The sequence below is a fragment of the Poecilia mexicana genome, unplaced genomic scaffold (genome assembly GCF_051168715.1).
Source record: "Poecilia mexicana isolate PSO_F unplaced genomic scaffold, ASM5116871v1 scaffold_8, whole genome shotgun sequence".
Classification (NCBI taxonomy): domain Eukaryota; kingdom Metazoa; phylum Chordata; class Actinopteri; order Cyprinodontiformes; family Poeciliidae; genus Poecilia; species Poecilia mexicana.
Window position 1 is genome coordinate 28411579 of NW_028263377.1, and position 21598 is coordinate 28433176.

The following is a 21598-nucleotide window of genomic DNA, read 5'->3' on the forward strand; positions in this document are numbered from 1 at the left end:
GCCTGGCGGTTAGCCTGGTTGTTAGCCTACCTGTTAGCCTGGTCAGGAGCAGGCTAGCACAGGATAAATCGCCATGGTAACTAAAGCGCTACTGCTTTGGTGAAACTGAATCGAGGCTCAATTCAGCCAGAAAATATCGGCTTAATCTGCTGTCTTGGTTTTATGACCCAGAATAAAATCTGACTCGTTTCTGCTGAGATCCAGAAACCAGCGAACTGAAGCTGGTTCTGTTCACGTCGGCCATCTTTAACCCTTTGGTTCCTGCTGTAACCAGAAAAGCAGCTGATGTTTTAGATATGATTTTATTGGCAACAAAAACAATTGATCATCCATAATTACTACATTTCATAAATATGAAATCACCACCACTGATTACTTCCCTTATTGACTCAGATTAAACGAACCATGAAATCAGCCAGATGAAGGCCGGAGCGCGATAACCTGGATTATCTGCTGGTTTTGGAACCAGTGCAGAAAACTGGTTCTGGTGCCGTTAAACTGGTTCTTCCTGTGCTGGTCCAGAGGAAGTCGAAGGCAGAGCTCAAAACTTAGCATGAACAATAAAACTGAGTTTCTACACTCTAATTTCCCTTTGAGATCAATTCAACTAAACTGGATTAAACTGGACAAACTCTGAATAAACTCCAGTTCAAAGGTTCTGACCCGATTACTTACAACTATTCACACAACATTTCATCACATTTTGGCCTAGTCCAAACCCAAGCTTCGGGGACCAGAACTATGCGAAGGGAAAAAAATGATCCAAGATTCCCAAAACTATTGATTGATTTTTCTTTTTTTATATTTTAGTAATCTGAAAAGTGTGGTGTGCATTTATATCTGGACTGATGGATGCTGACACCCTTAAATAAACCTAGCTCCAGTTAGTGTGTCATTTAAACCGAGATGTTCTGGTTCTGGTCTCAGAGGTTCTGCAGAGAACCCAGAACCAGCAGCACGTTCTGCTTAAAGCAGGTGAGGGATGTATCCAGAGACAGGTTGGACCACCTGGACGTCCACGGTCTCCTCTGGGTGACCTGTAGTCTCCAGACATCTACAGCAGCAGTTTCCTCAGGTCTGATCCACTCCAGGTTTTCCTTCCCCAATCAGCAAGGTGAGCTTAAAGAAAGAACCAGTTTATCTGGGATGACAGCGTCTCCTGGTGTCCGTCCATCTGGGCGTCTGCTGGACGCTTCAAATGCTGCCATAGTCCGAGTCCCTCCTCCTGGACTCGGCCAGCCACTCGGCAGCGAAGAAGGACACGGAGCCCAGGAAGCCGAAGACGACGAGGATGAGGAGCTGCCAGTGCAGCAGCAGGAAGTTGCTGTAGAAGAAGGCCACGGCGGCCATGATGGACTGCAGAGAGAAGAAGAAGAGTTAGCGGCAGTCCGGTTCCAGCGAGTTGGAGGTCCGGGCCGGAACCAGAACCTGGATGAACTTGAAGACAGCGAAGGCGGGGGCGCTGTTGTCCCGGAACAGGAAGCCGATGATGCTGAGCAGCTGCGTGTTGAAGCAGCTGTCGCCAAGGCCCAGCAGGAAGCTGCAGATCATCGCCACGGCAACACTGCAACACACAGAGGTTTATGTTTGTCCCAAAACTTTTTACTGGGTTTTTCTCAAAAGCCAAACTGTTCCAGTATGTCGAGTTGTAAAGGAGAGAAAACGCTTGGAAGTCAGCTGTTTTACACCAGCCATCCCTCCCCAAGATGGAGGCCCGACTCTGCTCCACCTCCACATGACACCACATACTGGTTTAACAGGGTTAACTGGGAATCCTGTCAAACCACATACTGGTTTGACAGGATTCCCAGTTGCGTTTTGTTAACTTTACATTCCAACCTGATGTTTAAAACTAGTCCAACCTGGGGTGTTGTGGTGGCGCAGGGGGAAAACACGACCCACAAATGGAGGCCTTAGTCGCAGGATCAATTCCCTGCCTGGCGACATTTGCTGCATATCTTCCCTGTCTCTCATTACCCTCTTTCATGTCGGGCTACTTTCAAATAAAGGCAACTAGAGCCAACAAAACCTTTAAAAAAAGACTAGTCCAACCTCTCCTGATGAAATATTTAAATCCTAACAGGAAGGTTGTTTTGAAGGATTGGGATTGGCTGACAGGTTTCAGCTACACTGCCCCCTATGGGTTTGTAATGCTTAAAACAACACAAGATGGTGTAATTCAGTGGTTCGTGTGGATGAACAATTTTCTTAAGCTGATCAGGTGACCAGCAGAGACCAACAGAGACCAGCAGAGACCAGCAGAGACCAATAGACCAGCAGAGACCAGCAGAGACCAGCAGAGACCAACAGAGACCAACAGAGACCAGCAGAGACCAATAGAGACCAGCAGAGACCAGCAGAGACCAATAGAGACCAATAGAGACCAGCAGAGACCAGCAGAGACCAGCAGAGACCAATAGAGACCAGCAGAGACCAATAGAGACCAGCAGAGACCAACAGAGACCAGCAGAGACCAGCAGAGACCAATAGAGACCAATAGAGACCAGCAGAGACCAGCAGAGACCAACAGAGACCAGCAGAGACCAATAGAGACCAGCAGAGACCAATAGAGACCAGCAGAGACCAGTTATTTGCTGAACTTTTTGAAAATGTTTTGGATGCAGACTTTGCTCCCTCTGGTAGCGAGATACTGGAAGCATAGAATGATTCTGACTAGCAGGGGGCAGCAGTTCCTACCTGGGAGTAATGAAGGCCTCCAGATCCGTGCCACCCTCCGGCGCCAACGGAGCGTCACTGGCGATGTTCAAGAAAATCAGGAAAAACGCCACAAAGTGCGTTATGAGGCCCAGCAGAACCACCGGATTCCGCCCAAACCGGTTTTTCTTGTTTAGCATCCCAAAGATGCCCCCTCCTGGAGGGAAAGGGAAACTGCTGGATAAACAGCTCCGCTGCAAAGCCTGGACCGGACTAGACACTCCAACTGGACCGGACTGGCTGCTTACCTATGATCTCTCCCAGACCGATGCAGATCCCGGAGATGCCGATCAGACTCTTAGCATCAGACCCAAACCGGGTCATGGCGCCGATGCAGGTTCCGTACACACCACTGTAGAAGGTAAGCTCCAGACCTGAGAGGGAACAGAACCAGAACTTCTTTAGGCCCAATCATTAATCCGGGAGAACCAGAAACTCACTGAGCTGCAGGATTATTAGACTTTTAGAACCTTGAAACTAAATTGAGTCCAATTGGTTTCAGGTGGTTCCAACTGGGTCGGTTAAAAGTCTCAGAAACGGTCCTACAGCAGAACCCACCTGTGTATCCAATGGAGGCGCTTAGCAGCAGCATCTCCTTGGTGACGGAGATCCTGCAGGCCTGGACTGAAGACAAAGAGCAGATGTCAGGAGGAAGAGGAGGAAGAGGAGGATGATGAAGAGTGTGTTGTTGGTACCAAAAGCGTCCAGAGCCTGAGTGCAGAGATCTGGTCTGGATGAACTGCAGAGACAGAAAACACAAGACTCAGATCCTCGAAACCCAAAGCATCATCAGCCTGGTGGGGGGCAAATACAGCCTGGCAGGAAACCAGGCTGTATTTGCCCCCTGCCAGGATTCCCTTCAGAAAGTCTTCAATGCCAAAGAGGAAACTGGTGCCTACCATCCAGGGGGGTGAATACTTTTTACTGTCCACCGACAACCTCACCTGTCTGTGGACCCGTCTCCGGACTCAGTCTGTAGTAGAGACTCCGTCGCCTCAGAACCAGAGGAAGAGTCCGGGTCGGGTTTCCTGATCAGGAAGAAGAGGAAGCAGCCGACCAAACTGATGACGGTGAGAGAGATGAAGACGGTCTGACGGTCTTTGTCTAAAAGACACGGAATGAGTCGGAGTGAGTCGGGGTGAGTCAGGCGCTGCCTGCTGCTGCCTCCTACCTGTGATGTGGACGTGGCCGTGCCAGGCGCAGTAGATGTAGAGGTTCCCGAAGAACAAGCTGCAACCAGAGGAGATCAGATCAGAGACTTTTGGACCAAAGCGGCTGCAGCTGAAACTAAACTGATAACAGACTCAGCTTGTTCAAAGGTCCTCAGCATATTTACAACAACAGAAATAAAAATCAAGACCTGGTGGCCGGGCTTTTACCCACGGAGCCCGGCCGGGCTCAGCCCGAAGAGAAGCCTATTGGAAGGTCCTCCTTCCAATGGGCTCACCACCTGTCAGAGGGGCCAAAGGGGTCGGGCGCACTGTGTTATGGGCGACAACTGAGGGAGGGGACCCTGGCGGTCTGATCCTCGGCTGCAGAAGCTGGCTCTTGGGACGTGGAACGTCACCTCTCTGGTGGGGAAGGAGCCGGAGCTGGTGTGCGAGGCTGAGAGGTTTCGGCTAGAAATGGTCGGCCTCACCTCAACACATGGCTCTGGTTCTGGAACCAGTCTCCTTGAGAGGGGCTGGACGTACTTCCACTCTGGAGTCTCCCACGGTGAGAGGCGCCAGGCAGGAGTGGGCATACTTGTTGCCCCCCATCTTGGCGCCTGCATATTGGGGTTTACCCCGGTGAAAAAGAGGGTAGCCTGACTGTTGTCTGTGCTTAAGGGCCAAACAGCAGTTCAGATTACCAACCCTTCTTGGAGTCCTTAGAGGGGATGCTGGAGAGTGCTCCTCCTGGGGACTCCCTTTTTCTTGCTGGGGGACTTCAACGCTCACGTGGGCAATGACAGTGAGACCTGGAGGGGCATGGTTGGGAGGAACGGCCCCCCCGATCTGAACTCTAGTGGTGTTCTGTTGTTGGACTTCTGTGCTCATCACGGATTGTCCATCACGAACACCATGTTCAGTCATAAGGGTGTCCATATGTGCACTTGGCACCAGGACACCCTAGGCTGCAGTTCGATGATCTGCAGCCTAGCCTATGAAACAATTTTGTCATCGTTTCATAGGATCTGTGGCCGAATATCTTGGACACTCGGGTGAAGAGAGGTGCGGAACTGTCCACTGACCACTACCTGGTGGTGAGTTGGCTCCGGTGGTGGGGGAGGAAGCCGGTCAGACCTGGCAGGCCCAAACGTGTAGTGAGGGTCTGTTGGGAACATCTGGCGGAGTCCCCTGTGAGACGGAGCTTTAACTCCCATCTCCGGCAGAACTTCGAACAAGTCCCGGGGGAGGTAGGGGACATTGAGTCTGAATGGATCATGTTCCGTACCTCCATTGCCGAGGCGGCTTATAGGAGCTGCGGCCGCAAGGTTGTTGGTGCCTGTCACGGCGGCAACCCTCGAAGCCATTGGTGGAACCCGTTGAAGAAGGAGTCCTATCGGGTCTTTCTGGCCTGTGGGACTCCAGAAGCAGCCGATGGGTACCGGCGGGTGAAGCAGCATGCGGCTCGGGTGGTCGCTGAGGCAAAAACCCAGGTGTGGGAGGAGTTTGGAGAGGCCATGGAGAAAGACTTCCGCACGGCTTCGAGGGGATTCTGGTCCATCATCCGGCGTCTCAGGAGGGGGAAGCAGTGCAGCACCACCACTGTTTATGGTGGGGATGGTCTGCTGCTGACCTCAACTCGGGACATTGTGGGCCGGTGGACAGAATACTTCGAAGACCTCCTCAATCCCACCAACATGCCTTCTGTTGAGGAAGCTGAGCCTGTGGACTCTGGTTTGGGGTCTCCAATCTCCGGGGACGAGGTCCGGAGGTGGTCAAAAAGCTCCTCGGTTGCAGGGCCCCGGGGGTGGCAGGGCCCCGGGGGTGGATGAGATCCGTCCGGAGTTCCTTAAAGCTCTGGATGTTGTAGGGTTGTGTTGGCTCACGCGACTCTGCAGTATCGCATGGACATTGGGGGCAGTTCCCCTGGATTGGCAGACTGCAGTGGTGGTCCCCCTATTGAAAAAGGGGGACCGGAGCGTGTGCTCCAATTACAGAGGGTCACACTCTTAAGCCTCTCTGGTAAGGTCTATTCAGGGGTCCTGGAGAGGAGGGTCCGTCGGTTAGTCGAACCTCGGATTCAGGAAGAGCAGTGTGGTTCTGGTGGAACACTGGACCAGCTCTACACCCTCAGCAGGGTCCTGGAGGGTTCTGGGAGTTCGCCCAACCAGTCTACATGTGTTTTGTGGACTTGGAGAAGGCGTTCGACCGTGTCCCTATGGGGCCTGTGGGGGATTCTCCAGGAGTATGGGGTATCGGGCCCTTTGATACAGGCTGTCACATCCCTGTATGACCGGTGTCAGAGTCTGGTCCGCATTGCCGGCAGCAAGTCGGGCTCGTTTCCGGTGAGAGTTGGACTCCGCCAAGGCTGCCCTTTGTCACCGATTCTGTTCAGTACTTTCATGGACGGAATCTCTAGACCAGCCGAGGCGTTGAGGGGATCCGTTTTGGTGGCCTTAGGATTGCATCTCTGCTTTTTGCGGATGATGTGGTCCTGTTGGCTTCATCAGGTCGTGATCTGCAGCTCTCGCTGGAGCGGTTCGCAGCCGAGTGTGAAGCGGCCGGGATGAGGCTCACTGCCTCCAAATCCGAGGCCATGGTCTTGACCTGGAAAAGGATAGAGAGCCTTTTCAGGGTCAGGGGGGTCGTCCTGCCTCAAGTGGAGGAGTTTAAGTATCTGGGGATTTTGTTCACGAATGAGGGAAGAAGGGAGCGGGAGATCGACAGGCGGATTGGGGCAGCGTCTGCCGTGAAGCGGGCGCTGCACCGGTCCGTCATGGTGAAGAGAGAGCCGAGTCAAAAAGCGAAGCTCTTGATTTACCGGTCGATCTACATTCCCACCTTCATCTATGGTCATGAGCTTTGGGTCATGACCGAAAGAATGAGATCACGGATACAAGCTGCTGAAATGGGTTTCCTCCGCAGGGTGGCTGGAGAAGCTCGGCCATCCGGGAGGGACTCAGAGTAGAGCCGCTGCTCCTCCACGTCGAGACGAGCCAGTTGAGGCTCAACCATCTGGTCAGGATGCCTCCTGGACGCCTCCCTGGTGAGGAGTTCACGTCTCACCGGGAGGAGGGGAGACCCAGGACACACTGAGGGACGATGTCTCTCAGCTGGCCTGGGAACGGCTTGGGGTTCCTGGAGGAGCTGGAAGTGGCTGGAGAGGGAAGTCTGGGCCTCCCTTCTGAAGCTGCTGCCCCCACGACCCCGACCCCAGATAAGCGGAAGAAAATGGATGGATGAGAAATAAAAATCTTATCTATGCAAAAATAGAAGAGTGAATATCAGCAGGCGACAGGCTCGGAACGAGACGAGAGGATCACCTGTAGGAGCCGAACGCCATCGCTCACAGGTAAATCTGCCGTACGAGGACCGATGATGGTGGTTTTTATTTTCCATGATCAGAAGCTGATCATGGAAAAAACTGAGAATAAACTGACAGTGACTGGAAAACTTGGAGAAAGGACAACACCCATGAGAGAAACTCTGAGATCAAAGCTCCAGCTGGAAAGATCCACACCGACCCATCAACTCCCTGGGTCAGAACTCAGTAAAAAATGGGTCAGAACAGGGTAAGTAGGAAGAGAAAGGGGTGTGAATACTTTTCTTCAGGGTTCTGGTAAAACCCTCTCTGTGGTTTTCTTGGTAACCAGACCCTCACTAGCATCAACCAGCTAAGCGCTAGCATTGGTTCTGGTTCAGCTGGAAGACCCGGTTTACCTGAACTGGAGCAGCGACCAGAAAATGCCACTGTTCCTCCCGATGGATCGATCGGTGGAATTGATCGCCAAAACATTTCCCTGTGCCGTCCACAAGACTGGAGAGAGAGAGAGGTTAGAGGAAGAGGACAAGGAAGAGGACGTGGAGGACGAGGAGGGACGTCAGCTGTACCTGCGGCGGCCACGCCCACCAGGACAGAGGCTGTGTAGAAGCTCCAGGTGAGTGGGTGGATGAACATGGCGATGTAGCCGCTGGAGACAGGAGATGGGTCAGAACCGCGTCGGAACCGGGTCAGAACCTTCAGGTGTGTGGCAGGAAGTGGTACCTGTACAGGATCCCACTGAGGAACATGGAGACCTGCGGGCCGATGAGCGTCACCACGGAGGGCGCCATCAGGTTGGAGGCGGAGAAAACGCCGTAAATGATCGCCATGCTGGGAGGAGGAGACCATCAGAACCAGAACCTGGCCCTGAACCAGAACCAGGACCAGAACCTTACCTTGTATAGCCGCTTCCATGAAACTCGGTGCTGTTGAAGCTCTTGATGACGGTTTGCTGCAAACACAAAGAGGAGGAGCTTCAGCTGCTGATCCAGAACCAGAACCAGAACCAGAACCGACCCACCTCAATGTTTCCACATGTCTGGAAAGCTGTGAACATGAACATGAAGCCGAAGCCGAGGATGACGATGTTCAGCAGCTTCTTCCCGTCTGGACCCATCCTGGAGGATCTTCCACACCCAAATTAGGAAAACTTCCTGCAGAGGACAGGAAGTAGAGACAAACAGGCTGCATCAGAACCAACAGAACCAACAGAATGGTGGGTCCAGAACTGGGCTGCAGCCTCACTGCTCTCACCTTATAAGCTAGGGATGGAAGTAGCATCAGGCTCTCCATGCCGTAATAAAGCTACAGTTTGATGCTGCTAGCTACAGTTTTAGAAACTGGTGATGGAGATGGGAGGAAGGCCCAGCTGGAAGCAGCAGATTCTGACCTGAAGCAGCTCCTCGAGCAGAGAGCACCTGCTCTCTGCTGGAGAAGTAGGCAGGGAACTACTTACATTTTATACAGAAAAAGTAGTTTTACTACAATCTAGTTTTTCTTTTATTGAAAAATATTATCTTGAAGTATCTCTACAATCACTGGATCCTCTGACCACTGAGTAACTTCACTGAATAAAGACCAAACATGCTTTAACCAGAAATCCACCGGCTCTGATGGACACAGCTCTCATCATCTGGTCTAGTTAAAGCACAATTAAAGGGACAGACCAGCAGTTGGTCCGTGATCCCACACCAGACCGAACTGGATCAAAGTAGATCAGTTCTGTCTGGGGAGATATTTAAAGATGTTCTGATCCATATTAAAGTCGGAGAGGTCCAACCCCCCGCCGGAACAGCAGAAGGTTCTGTTCAGCTCAGATGACCCAGATGGGAAACTGGAGATGTTTCTCTTTCGTCGTTTTAATAAGAAGAGCGGCTCTCTGGCATGATTAAGGTGGATGTGGCTTCCAGTCAGGTGATCTAAAGATACAATAATAAGTAGCAGGAAATGACTCACCGCCCGAACCAGAACCAGAACCAGAACCAGAACCAGAACCAGAACCAGGCTCGCTTGTTGAACCCAGCAGCTGCTCACTGGGTCTCCAGCTTCATGCCTCCCTGCTGCGGGAAGTTCGAGGAGAAACGGAGATATTCTCAGCTGGGAACCGGACCGACCGGGAGTCACATGATCAGTCAGCTGACCAACACGCAGCTGGAAAAGCTAATGCTGCTAATGCTGCTAGCCGCTTCCGGCCGAACCAGCAGGAACCCAGTTTAAATTCATCCCGAAGTGACCACCAGGTGGAGACGTTTCAACTGCAGCCGGAATCTACGTCATAAAGAAGCTACAACTTCCTGTTTTTAAAGAAACACTAACTGACCTTAATGTTGTTTAAAAACGCTAATAATACTTTAACTATCCCACTCAGTGATTTTCCTCACTGAGCCATCAGTGGGAAAATCTGCTTTTCACAGGAGAAAGAAAGAGAAGGTCGTTTCAAGAAGTGATCATTTCTCGTCCATATATAACCTTTTATTAGAGCCGTTAAAAAACTGAATGATCCCCCATAAATATTTAATTGTAAACAAGGTGTATGACGTGTCATTTAATCTGCATCATAAAACTTACCCTGCCAAACCCTATATGGTAAAATTTTAAAAAGACATAAATATTAATTATAGCTTTTTAGTGGCCCTCCAGAAACTGTGATGCATCTTTCTTAGCCCTGCCTTTTCAGAAGAAGTTTAGCAGGTTTATTAATAACCAGATTTTAAGGAATCGCTCCTTATGTTGGGAAAATGTCTTACTTTCTTTTTCTAGATTCTCCAGAAAGAATGCTAAGTGCTTTTAGTGTTTCTTTCTAAGTGTTTTCTTTAATAAACTTGCTAATTTATGAAACTACTAACAAGACGCCACATTTTCCTCATTTTATTCAAGATATGGAATTATGAAAACAATAACAGAGCCAACCAATGAAAATGACAATTTCTATCTCTTTGTATGTCTGTCTAATTAACACCTCTGGCTGTTTGTTCATGTTAGTGCTGCATAATTTTGTATACTTAATTCGTTTATTTGTTGCATACTTGTCATTTATTTAAATAAAGTTAAAACAACAACAACGACGAAAAAAAAAAAACACTTTATGTACAGCTAACCATAGCACTCAGGTGGCTTTATAGCATTAATATCTAGATTACTTAGTGGTCATACATGTTAAGCAAGATATTATTTAAAGAGGGAAAACATCCTGCAAGAAGATCCGGTTTTTGTTTTCAAGAATGAAACAGTGAAAGTACAAGAACTTTTTAATACACTTTCCTCTTCTGAATCTTATTACAGTATCTTAAAACAAAGATAATAGAAAAACTATGTACCGTATATATAGTTTTATTTTAGTTTTAAAATCTGTGTAGTATATATTTAGCGTCTCGATCCGCACTCCATTCCAGTAGATGGCGGTGATGCACATCTGAACTTTGCTTGCCCAACCACTATAAAAAAAATGGAATAAGAACAAGAAGAACCTGTTGACGTAAAAATTATTATGACCAGGTGTTCCAATCATAGACATCGCCCTGCGCCCCTCTATGACGTCAAAGTGAACAAGGGTTCTAGTGTTCAGGTCACAAGCAGCAAGAATGAGAATTGGGACAGAAGGCTTCTGTGTCACAACTTCCACATCCATATTTGTGCTGCTAAAAAGTACAACTACAACAAAAATCCATTTTAAATGTAGTAGACATATTTTTGCTTCCAAAATTCATTGCAAGAGATATTTTGCTGTTCAAATGTGTGTTATGACTTGTTGAATATGGATCAAAATTAGATGGAATCACATGTTCAGGGGAGTCAAACAAAAGTTATTTTAATATGAAAACTGATTTTTTTAGCAACAGACACAGCTTGCTCTGTGAACTTTGTCATATGATAAAAATACACACTCAAATGTTCTAATATTCAATCTTAAAGGCAATTTCCTCTGCAACTCTGCAGACATGATTACATATTCAGTCATTACTCAAACAAAACCAAAGCAAACAAAAAACAACATGCAATCTCTGATTATGAATGCTGTGACTTTATAGACCAAAGATCTACGAGAAATTCATCAGGAACTTTGACATCAATATTCTTCCTCTATGAAGAAAACGTTTAAAAATCATGATAATCTCTTAAAAAATAAAAATAGAAACCAAATATCTTTGTATTCCACTTCCACAAAAAATGAACATATTAATTTCATAATTATGTGTGAATTTTTCCCTGTAATGACTTTCTGCAAAAGAAATTCAAAATAAAAATCTATTTTTGCATTTTGAGACAATAAACATTTTTTCAAGGTTTCAGAAGTGGATCTTGTACAAGAAGTCTATTCCATTTTTAAGTTTTAATATCATAAAACTGAGTCTAACAAAGATGAAGAGGTAAATTATGATATATTTAATCATCTGGCAAAGTTTAATTCATAAATACTGCTTTCTAAAAAATCACCTCCATTTTTAAAGTGAAATAATTTTATTTAAGAGAGTGTTTAAATGTTGCAACATCACAAAAGCCCAATATTTATACCAATATGTCATTTAAGATTTGAAGTTCCTCTTTTATTAACATTTTGTTTTACTTTCCTCACAGTTAGCTTGTGACTATTCTTTTTTCTACTCAGCTTATCAGATCAGACTCTTTTGTTACTGATGAGTGCCTTGTCATACTATTTTCTTTGAAAAAACACATTGCCAGAATTCATATGTCACATGCAGCAATGAATTGTGGGTAATTCGCCGAAGTCCGCCTGGATACGGGCTTAGCAGAAGAGCGGAAGTAGGACCCAAGATGTTCATTGTTAAGTGTTGTTTACTGTTAGTGCGTTGCCTTAATTATTATTTTTAATACAAAAGGAACTTAGTGCAAAGTAACTCAAGTCCACTTTTTCCCTCTATTTGCTACATTTTCCTTTTGTCTGCATTACAAATAACATACAAATTTAACAATACACTAAGCACTTGTAAAAACACTCCTTGAGAATATTACATTTATGTTTTGAAATGTCATATCTTAAAAAATATATACATGTTTTTATCTGCAAGAACATCTGTGGTTTTATTTTTACTTAATGCAGATGACTAAACTTTTTTTACTTTTTTGAACTTCAACAACAAAAACAATTAATAACAATATAATTGTTAATATAAACCCTAACCCTAAATCGGATAAAAGGTAGAAGGAAATTTGCCTATATAAAAAACTTTAACCAATAGAATCTGCTGTTAGAAAATCAGATCTGACCAGTAAGTTTACAGAGGACTCTGAGATTCTTAAAAAATAAATAAATAAATAAATAAATAAATAAATAAATACAGGTGCTGGTCATAAAATTAGAATATTGTGATAAAGTTCATTATTTTCCATAATGTCATGATAAAAATTAAATTGTCATATATTTTAGATTCATTGCACACCAACTGAAATATTTCAGGTCTTTTATTGTTTTAATTTTGATGATTTTGGCAAACAGCTCATGAAAACCCAAAATCCCTGTCTCAAAAAATTAGAATATTATGAAAAGGTTCTCTGAACGAGCAATAAAAATAATCATCTGAATCAACAAAGTAACTCTAAACACCTGAAAAAGATTCCTGAGGCCTTTAAAAACTCCCAGCCGGGTTCGTTACTCAAAACCGCAATCATGGGTCAGACTGCTGACCTGACTGCTGTCCAGAAGGCCATCACTGACATCCTCAAGCAAGAGGGTGAGAAACGGAAAGAAATTTCTGAACGAATCGGCTGTTTGCAGAGTGTTATATCAAGGCACCTCAGTGGGAAGTCAGTAGGAAGGAAAAAGTGTGGCAGAAAACGCTGCACAACGAGAAGAGGTGACCGGACCCTGAGGAAGATTGTGGAGAAGGGCCGATTCCAGACCTTGGGGGAAGCAGTGGACTGAGTCTGGAGTAGAAACATCCAGAGCCACTGTGCACAGGCGTGTGCAGGAAATGGGCTACAGGTGCCGCATTCCCCAGGTCAAAGGTCAAGCCACTTTTGAACCAGAAACAGCGGCAGAAGCGCCTGACCTGGGCTACAGAGAAGCAGCACTTTGGACCACTGTTGTTCAGTGGTCCAAAGTACTTTTTTCGGATGGAAGCAAACTTTGCATGTCATTCGGAAATCAAAGTGCCAGACTCTGGAGGAAGACTGGGGAGAAGGAAATGCCAAAATGCCAGAAGTCCAGTGTCAAGTACCCACAGTCAGTGATGGTCTGGGTGCCATGTCAGCTGCTGGTGTTGGTCCACTGGGTTTTATCAAGGGCAGGATCAATGCAGCAGCTATCAGAAGATTTTGGAGCGCTTCATGCTTCCATCTGCTGAAAAGTTTTATGGAGATGAAAATTTAATTTGGTCTGGAATCGGCCCTTCTCCACAATCTTCCTCAGGGTCCGGTCACCTCTTCTCGTTGTGCAGCGTTTTCTGCCACACTTTTTCCTTCCTAATATTTTTCATAATACACACTTTTCATAATATTCTAATTTTTTGAGACAGGGATTTTGGGTTTTCATGAGCTGTTTGCCAAAATCATCAAAATTAAAACAATAAAAGACCTGAAATATTTCAGTTGGTGTGCAATGAATCTAAAATATATGACAATTTAATTTTTATCATGACATTATGGAAAATAATGAACTTTATCACAATATTCTAATTTTATGACCAGCACATATATATATATATATATATATATATATATATATATATATATATATATATATATATAAAAAATTCCCCTCTCACCCTCCGTGGGTGGTCTCTTTCATCCTCTGAGCTCGGGTCCTCTACCAGAGGCCTGGGAGCTTGAGGTTCTCCTCCAGTATCTTGGCTGTGCCTAGAACTGCACATTTCTGGACTGAGATGTCTGATGTTGTTCCTGGGATCTGTTTGAGCCACTGCTCCAGTTTGGGGGTGACTGCCCCGAGGGCCCCGATGACCACAGGCACCACTGTGGTCTTCACCTTCCAGGCCTTCTCCAGTTCCTCTCTGAGGCCCTGGTGTTTCTCCAGTTTCTCCTTTTTCCTGATGTTGTGGTCACTTGGTATTGCTACATCCACCACAACGGCTTTCCTCTGTTGTTTATCCACCACCACAATGTCCGGTTGGTTCTCCATTACCATCTTGTCTGTCTGGATCTGGAAGTCCCACAGGATCTTAGCTCGGTCATTCTCCACCACCTTTGGGGGTGTTCCCCACTTTGACCTCGGGGCTTCCAGTCCATATTCTGCACAGATGTTCCTGTATATATATATATATATATATATATATATATATATATATATATATATATATATATATATATATATATAAATATTACATAAATGACTTGATGAATCCTGAAGATTCACTTCCTTTCCAACAGCCATAAGTGCCACAACTAGTAACATTTGAATATTATTTTAAGCATAAATATTCCAATGAAACCCATTTCTGTAAACATGCTGTATTACCAGCAGTACTTAGATTAATCAGTAATTCAGTAGTTATTGTGATCATTATATGCCAGTAATCTTTATAGTTTTCCGTAGTAATAGTAATCAATAGTTACAGTAATTTATACTTATAGTCGTCAATAGGTATGTTTTTGCCTCCTTGTGATGATGACTTCACGTTCACAGAAAATGACGTAATCTTTCCGGTAATGTGGAGAAACCTTCTCGGGGCGGGACTTCTGAGCCGCACGACAGTTACGCGTTGACGTCAGTTTCGGGGCGTGTCTATAAAGCCTTGTTTTCGCAGCTCTTGTCTCCATTTTGTGAGAGCTGGTGAGAACGAGCCGACCGGGCGTCCCAGCGAGCAGAACCCACTAAAACAACCAGAACAGGAGAGAAAAGAGACAGTCAGCAGCCGAACCGCCCCAGAACCAAGTTATTATCCGAAAGGAAAGCAAATCTTATCGTATGTCCGCTATCCAGAACCTCCAAACTTTTGGTGAGTGCTTTTCTGTCGACGCAGAAGGTGGGGGAAGGGCGGGAGGATTTTGAGGATTTTGTTGTTTTTTGAATTGATTTCCTTTAATTCTGTCTTAAGTTGATATGAGCGGTTTGATGTTAAAGAGTAGAACTCTAAAAACGTTTTGTTGTTGGGTTTTATTTTCTATCGGGATTGAGGCCTTCAGACCAAGATCCGCCATTACTGGGCCTAAAGAAGCTAACGGTCCCCGCTATTGAGGCTGTTGGCTCCCCGAACTGGGACCGCTCTGATCCCCGGGTCAATTAATAGGGCCAGTTATTGTATAAATATATAGATTTTGTGGAGTAAGTTTGAAATATGATCACCCTCATAAAAACGGATATGTCTGTTATTGTTCCGGAAGTTGGATCAGGTCCAGACCCGGTTCTGATCGTCTTGTTCTTTCAGACCCCTTTGCTGATGCAACTAAGGGTGATGACCGCCTCCCAGCCGGGACTGAGGACTACATCCACATAAGAATCCAACAGAGGAACGGCAGGAAGACCCTCACCACTGTCCAGGGCATCTCGGCCGACTATGACAAGAAGAAGCTAGTCAAGGCCTTCAAGAAGGTAACATGTGGCAGCACATCTGGAGCTGCAGCCGTTTCTGCCCTGAACGTTTACCTGGTTGTGCAGTGAGCCGACCTGCAGCTTGTTTCTGTTAACAGAAGTTCGCCTGCAATGGGACAGTGATCGAGCATCCGGAGTATGGTGAAGTGATCCAACTTCAGGGAGATCAGCGCAAGAATATCTGCCAGTTCCTGATTGAGGTAGTTAGTCCTAGTCCCCTCTGCGGAGGTAGTTAGTCCTAGTCCCCTCTGCGGAGGTAGTTAGTCCTAGTCCCCTCTGCGGAGGTAGTTAGTCCTAGTCCCCTCTGCGGAGGTAGTTAGTCTCAGGTCTTCATGGCTCGCTCTCTCTCTCTCTCTCCAGATTGATCTGGCCAAGGAGGAGCAGCTCAAAGTCCACGGCTTCTAGACGCGGCCGGCGGCCCCCCCTCTCTCCTGGACGGCCATCGCGACCCCTGTAACCCTAACCCCCTCCTATGTGCTGCTGTTGCTCTTCCTCCCTCTCCTCCCTCCTCTGCGACCCCACCAGCTCCTCTTAGCCAGCGGGCGAATTACCTCTGAAGAACATGGGACTCTGTACCTCCACTACCGCCCTGCGACACCAGGGGGCAGTCTTGCTCTCACAAAGACACACCGCTGCAGCTCCACACATCAGGGATGAGTGGTGACGACCCTCCCTCACACACTTCCTCCTTCCATGTCCCTCTGGTTTTTCTTTTAGGTGCCACAAGGAGGCGCTGCTTCATGTAACGTTTTTGTTTTGTACTTTAAGGTGTTTCAATAAAACGATGAGTCTCCATTTGCTGGGTGGAGTGTTGTCCTGGGGGGTTGGGTCGGAGCTGTCTGATTGACCGAAAGGTTTTAGTTTGCAGCAAATGGTTTGGTTGTAGCTATCCAAGCCGGTTCACTGTGATGGAGCGGTTCTGGTGCTGACCCGCTTTCCGGTTCGATTTTAACTAAATGTGCTTCTGGATGAGCTTCATGTCCTAAAATGCAATAATTTATGCAGAAGTATTAAAGCCATGCTGACTGAGATGGAAGGTTTCAATAAAGCTTTTACAGCCGATTCTGTGTGGATGGTTCTGATCAATCTGGAGTGAAAACCCGATCTGCTCTACACGCTTACTGCAACTTATCAGAACCAGGAAGATCCAATCTGGGTTTTCAGACCTGAAGGAAACTGGTTCTGTACCTGACAAACGAGCTTCAGCAGAACCAGACTTGTACTGAATCTGTTTGCTGGTTATTTCTCTCGAGCTGTAAAAATAGGATTGAATCCTGGCAGCACTGTGTTAGCAGAGGTTCTGGCTCTGGAGCCTGTTGACCTCGTGACCCAGAGTCTGCCTAAAGATGGTGGTTCTTGTCTGGACGTGTTCAGAACCAGCATCTGGTTTCCTTTCAAATAAAGGTTTAAACAAAACTTTTTTTTTAACAGACCTAATAAATATGTATTACAAGTTTATGCTTTATAAAAAAGTAAATTAAGGGGGAATAATGCTACATTTATGAATTACCTGACAGATTACTTTGACTTGCTTTTTCTTCATGGAGTCCTGCATATTAAATTGTTTCCAACACTTAAGATTTGGTTACATTTTAGAAAATTTGCTCCTTTGAATAAAAATTGCCCAATTAAATTTAAAATAATTCAAAAACCCCTCTTTTTTTCTTCAAAGTGAAGGGGCAAAAAAGGAAGAAATTTCGCTCTCACCTCTTCGGTCCCTCGCAGGCTTCCGTCGGTCTCCATGGTAACGTTTTTGATGCCGCCATCGCTCGTTTGTTTTCGCTCTTCCTGCTTTTCTTCGACATTTCAGGATGAGGAAGAAGAAAAGCGACTTTATTTGGTTTCTGTTAGACTTGAGTTTCTCTCTCTGAGCGGTGAGTTTAAATTGTTTCCAGAAAAGGTTCGGTAGAGCCGGTTCTGTTCATGTGGACCAGGTCCGGTTCTTTTTAGGGTTCTAGATTAGCTTTTTCATGCGAACAGTCTCCGGAGTCTGGAGCTGAAGTTGGCCTCTGATTGGGAGGTCGATTAAAGTGTTATTTCACTGATTTTAAGGTAAAACATCTAAAACAGGAGAAACATGTTAACCCTGAATGCATCGTCGATAGTGATACATAATCGAACATTGATGATCTGGCGGTGATTGCTGTTTCAGGCTCAGGAATCTGTTGAAGGTTCTGCTCCAGACGCAGGAGAAGACGCAGCATGCAGGTCAGCATCTAGAAAAGAAACATCTAGAGCAGGGGTGGGCAGCTCCAGGCCTGGAGGGTCTCCTGCAACTTTTAGGTGCATCTCTGAGTCAAACAATGAGGTCGTTAGCAGGACTCTGGAGAACCTGACTGCACTGAGGAGATTCAGCTGTTGGACCAGGGAGACGTCTAAGAGTTACAGGACACCAGCCCTCCAGGACCAGGATTGCCCACCCCTGGTCTAGATTGAGCAGGCCTGAAGATCTAGAATTGGTGGATCTATACTAACAGATCTATATTGGTGGATCTACACTGACAGATGTGCTTGGGGCTGCCCTGCAGGTGCTGCCGCCCTGGGGCCTCGCCCTCCCTCTCCCTGCAGTGATGCTGATCGCCGTCAGTCTCTATATGATGGTTCTGGGGGTCGGGCTGTGGATCCGCTACTGCCTCAAGGTTGGTGCTGATGACTCGTTGGATCAGGGTTGGTTCTGATGGTGCCCTGCTTTAATATTCACACCCTGAACAACCATCTGAATACGGTTCTATTGGGTTTTTGAACCAGAAAATAATTTTTGGTTTTCGACAGTTTTACAAGTAAAAGCCTGAAAAGTGCGGCAGCTGGTCTGATCAGGAGGCAGAGCGTGACTCAGACAATGCAGCGCTAATGAAGAATGATCAGACTTTAACTAGACACCTGAGGCCTCATGTATGAAACACTGCGCAGTTTTCACACTAAAACTTGGAGTTCGGACAAATTTAGAAAAGAAAATCTGGATGTATAAAATCGTACGCATGCTCTCATAGACAGTGTAAGATACAAACCATCCTCTTACAATCGTAACATTTCAAAAACTGAAAACAACCTTCATTACTAACATCAACCGATTCAAAAACTATACCGTATAAACCAAAAATCACAATTCCAGTTGATCAATATTAGAAATATCCTATTAATAAATTAAACGTACCTTGTGCCTCTGTCATGGGTGTCGCTAATAATAAGATATATTTATGACACTGTTGCAACTTTTCTTCTGTTCTCTCTGTTGCCACGCAGCCGCTGCACAACACAAACAGCGGAAGCTCTCCCATCAAAATAAAAGCATTAAATTCAAAAACCAGAAGTCAACTAACAAAATAAAGGCAATAAACGCTAAAAAAGAACACAACAAATAAGGAGCTTACCCTGGGGTTATTTACAATATATTTTATTTAAAAGGTGTTTTCAGGGCACAAAAATAAAAATAATAAATAAGAAACCCTCCAAAGTAAAGAGTAAAGCCTCCGGGTCGGACCTGCTGCTGCTGCAGAGCCTCCGGGTCGGACCTGCTGCTGCAGCAGAGCCTCCGGGTCGGACCTGCTGCTGCAGCAGAGCCTCCGGGTCGGACCTGCTGCTGCTGCAGAGCCTCCGGGTCGGACCTGCTGCTGCTGCAGAGCCTCCGGGTCGGCCTGTTTTCTCTCCAGTCAGAATGAAATGAGCCTCAGATGCTTTCAGACGATGAGTTACATCTTCATGAGACAAACTGAGGAAGTTATTATTCACGTCAGAGGGAAGTTTTACCTTCCTTTAGTTTATTTCTTTATTTTTCAGGTTATTGTCTGAGGATAAATGTGGTTCAGTTTCATCACTTAAACAATAAAATATTAAAGTCATAAAATCATCAGGTTTGATTCCTGGTCTGAATAACTGAATGTCATCAGGTTTCAGTGGATTTATGAGAGTTTTGACACTTTGTAGTTTGATATTGTTCACAGATAAAGTTTGTGTGGCTGCTGCAAATTTTCACACAGGGAAAAAGTGACTTTGATGAAAAGTTCATCTTTATACACGCCGACTTGTGCATAAAATATGTTGCCACACATTTCTTGTGCGTACACCGCTTTAACGTGAGCACCAGGTGTCCCAGGGACTAAATGTTTACCCTGGTCTCTGTGTGCGATTTCCGCCTCAGGACGTCTGTCCCCCTTGTCCCTGCTGTCCCTGCTGTCCCAGTGTCTCCGTCTGCGACCAATGCTTCAGACTTGCTGAGATGTGCGACTGCCGTCTGCCAGGCGTCAGCACCTTCCTGCCAGACTCATGTTCCAATGCTCCGGTGAGACGGATGGATGATTGATGGATGGATGATGGATGATTGATGGATGGATGATGGATGAATGATGGATGGATGATTGATGGATGGATGATGGATGATTGATGGATGGATGATGGATGGATGATGGATGAATGATGGATGGATGATTGATGGATGGATGATGGATGATTGATGGATGGATGATTGATGGATGATTGATGGATGGATGATGGATGATTGATGGATGGATGATTGATGGATGATTGATGGATGGATGATTGATGGATGGATGATTGATGGATGGATGATGGATGGATGATGGATGAATGATGGATGGATGATTGATGGATGATTGATGGATGGATGATTGATGGATGGATGATTGATGGATGGATGATTGATGGATGATTGATGGATGGATGATTGATGGATGGATGATTGATGGATGGATGATGGATGGATGATGGATGAATGATGGATGGATGATTGATGGATGATTGATTGATGGATGATGGATGATTGATGGATGGATGATTGATGGATGATTGATGGATGGATGATGGATGATTGATGGATGGATGATTGATGGATGATTGATGGATGGATGATTGATGGATGGATGATGGATGGATGATGGATGAATGATGGATGGATGATTGATGGATGATTGATGGATGATGGATGAATGATGGATGATTGATGGATGAATGATGGATGATTGATGGATGATGGATGGATGTGGAGGCCACAGCTGGCCCTCCAGTGTGCTCTGTGGTCAGTCTGACCTCTGACCTTTGACCTCAGTGCTTCAGCATGGACTGTGCCTGCACCTGCCAGCCTCCAGAGTGTGACTCCTGTAACTGCCTCTGCTTCGAGATCCGGATCAAGTAGAACCGAGGACCGGTTCTTGCCCGCTCAGAGGAATGACATGGAGCCGACCCAGTTTTGCTGAACAAACCGACCTGACCCGTTTTCACCGACCCATCTGTGGTTCCAACTCGTTTTCTGAGCCGGTGTGTTTGGATGCAGCACCCAGTCTGACCACCAGATGGTGCTGTCACTCCACTCTCTGGGTTTCTGCGGAGCCTGAAACGGGATGAAGCATGCGGCGACAGCAGGAACCGCACCAGGAACCCGGCCGGTTTGGACCCTCCTCCGCTAAAGTCGTCACACCCGACTTTGCCGGGTCGCCTCAGTCTGTTATGTTGCCCATTCGGCTACTGATTGTTTGTGACGGGTCGGTAAGAAAGAAGCAAAAGAGCTTTAGCTGTTCCCACCTGGACCAGCAGTCTTCAACCTGTGGCTCCTGGGCCACACATGGCCCTTTGGCCTCTTCACTGTGGCCCTTATGAAACTCATTAAAAAGTTTTTTATTCTAAAAGCAAAAAGAAGGGCTGGTTTGACCAGTTCTGTTTTTATACATCAATACTTTGTTTTTGAATATAATTTAATGTTGATAATGCATCAAACTGTGTGCTCCATTTTTTGGGTGGGCTGCAAATCTTAAACAAATTTAAGCGTTTAGGGTAAAACTTAATTTGTTCTGAAATCTGAACGTAACATTTTGTTTAATTCCTTTGTTTATAAAACTTTTAATGGGGCAGAGGTGCAGGAACGAGAAGGTTGCTGACCTCTGACAGGTTGGAGGAGGG

At 46.1% G+C, this 21598-nt stretch overlaps 3 protein-coding genes across 4 annotated transcripts; 2 read left to right on the forward strand and 1 right to left on the reverse strand.

Annotated features, from left to right (window-relative positions):
- Nucleotides 1-288: 288 nt before the first annotated feature.
- mfsd11 (major facilitator superfamily domain containing 11) lies at nucleotides 289-9383 on the reverse strand. Its single transcript, XM_014974577.2, has 14 exons — nucleotides 9142-9383; nucleotides 8207-8339; nucleotides 8082-8137; nucleotides 7909-8016; nucleotides 7755-7834; nucleotides 7584-7680; nucleotides 3887-3945; nucleotides 3660-3819; nucleotides 3411-3454; nucleotides 3274-3339; nucleotides 2964-3089; nucleotides 2698-2872; nucleotides 1429-1564; nucleotides 289-1356 (listed from the first exon to the last, which is right to left on the reverse strand). Exons 2-14 carry the CDS (start codon nucleotides 8300-8302, stop codon nucleotides 1195-1197), a joined length of 1365 nt encoding a protein of 454 aa, XP_014830063.2. The 5' UTR covers nucleotides 8303-8339; nucleotides 9142-9383; the 3' UTR covers nucleotides 289-1194.
- Nucleotides 9384-14896: 5513 nt separating this feature from the next.
- Nucleotides 14897-16483, forward strand: eif1 (eukaryotic translation initiation factor 1). Its single transcript, XM_088007878.1, has 4 exons — nucleotides 14897-15095; nucleotides 15525-15688; nucleotides 15787-15888; nucleotides 16049-16483. The coding sequence occupies exons 1-4, from the start codon at nucleotides 15065-15067 to the stop codon at nucleotides 16091-16093; spliced, it is 342 nt and encodes a 113-aa protein (XP_087864004.1). The 5' UTR covers nucleotides 14897-15064; the 3' UTR covers nucleotides 16094-16483.
- Nucleotides 16484-16896: 413 nt separating this feature from the next.
- Nucleotides 16897-21415, forward strand: LOC148158189 (uncharacterized). Of its 2 annotated transcripts, none has more exons than XM_088007876.1 (5): nucleotides 16897-17740; nucleotides 17841-17896; nucleotides 18217-18327; nucleotides 19827-19967; nucleotides 20751-21415. In XM_088007876.1, exons 2-5 carry the CDS (start codon nucleotides 17891-17893, stop codon nucleotides 20835-20837), a joined length of 345 nt encoding a protein of 114 aa, XP_087864002.1. In that variant the 5' UTR covers nucleotides 16897-17740; nucleotides 17841-17890; the 3' UTR covers nucleotides 20838-21415. The 2 variants fall into 2 exon arrangements, with proteins under 2 accessions (XP_087864002.1, XP_087864003.1); XM_088007877.1 differs by having other exon boundaries at nucleotides 16897-17562.
- The last annotated feature ends 183 nt before the right edge of the window (nucleotides 21416-21598 follow it).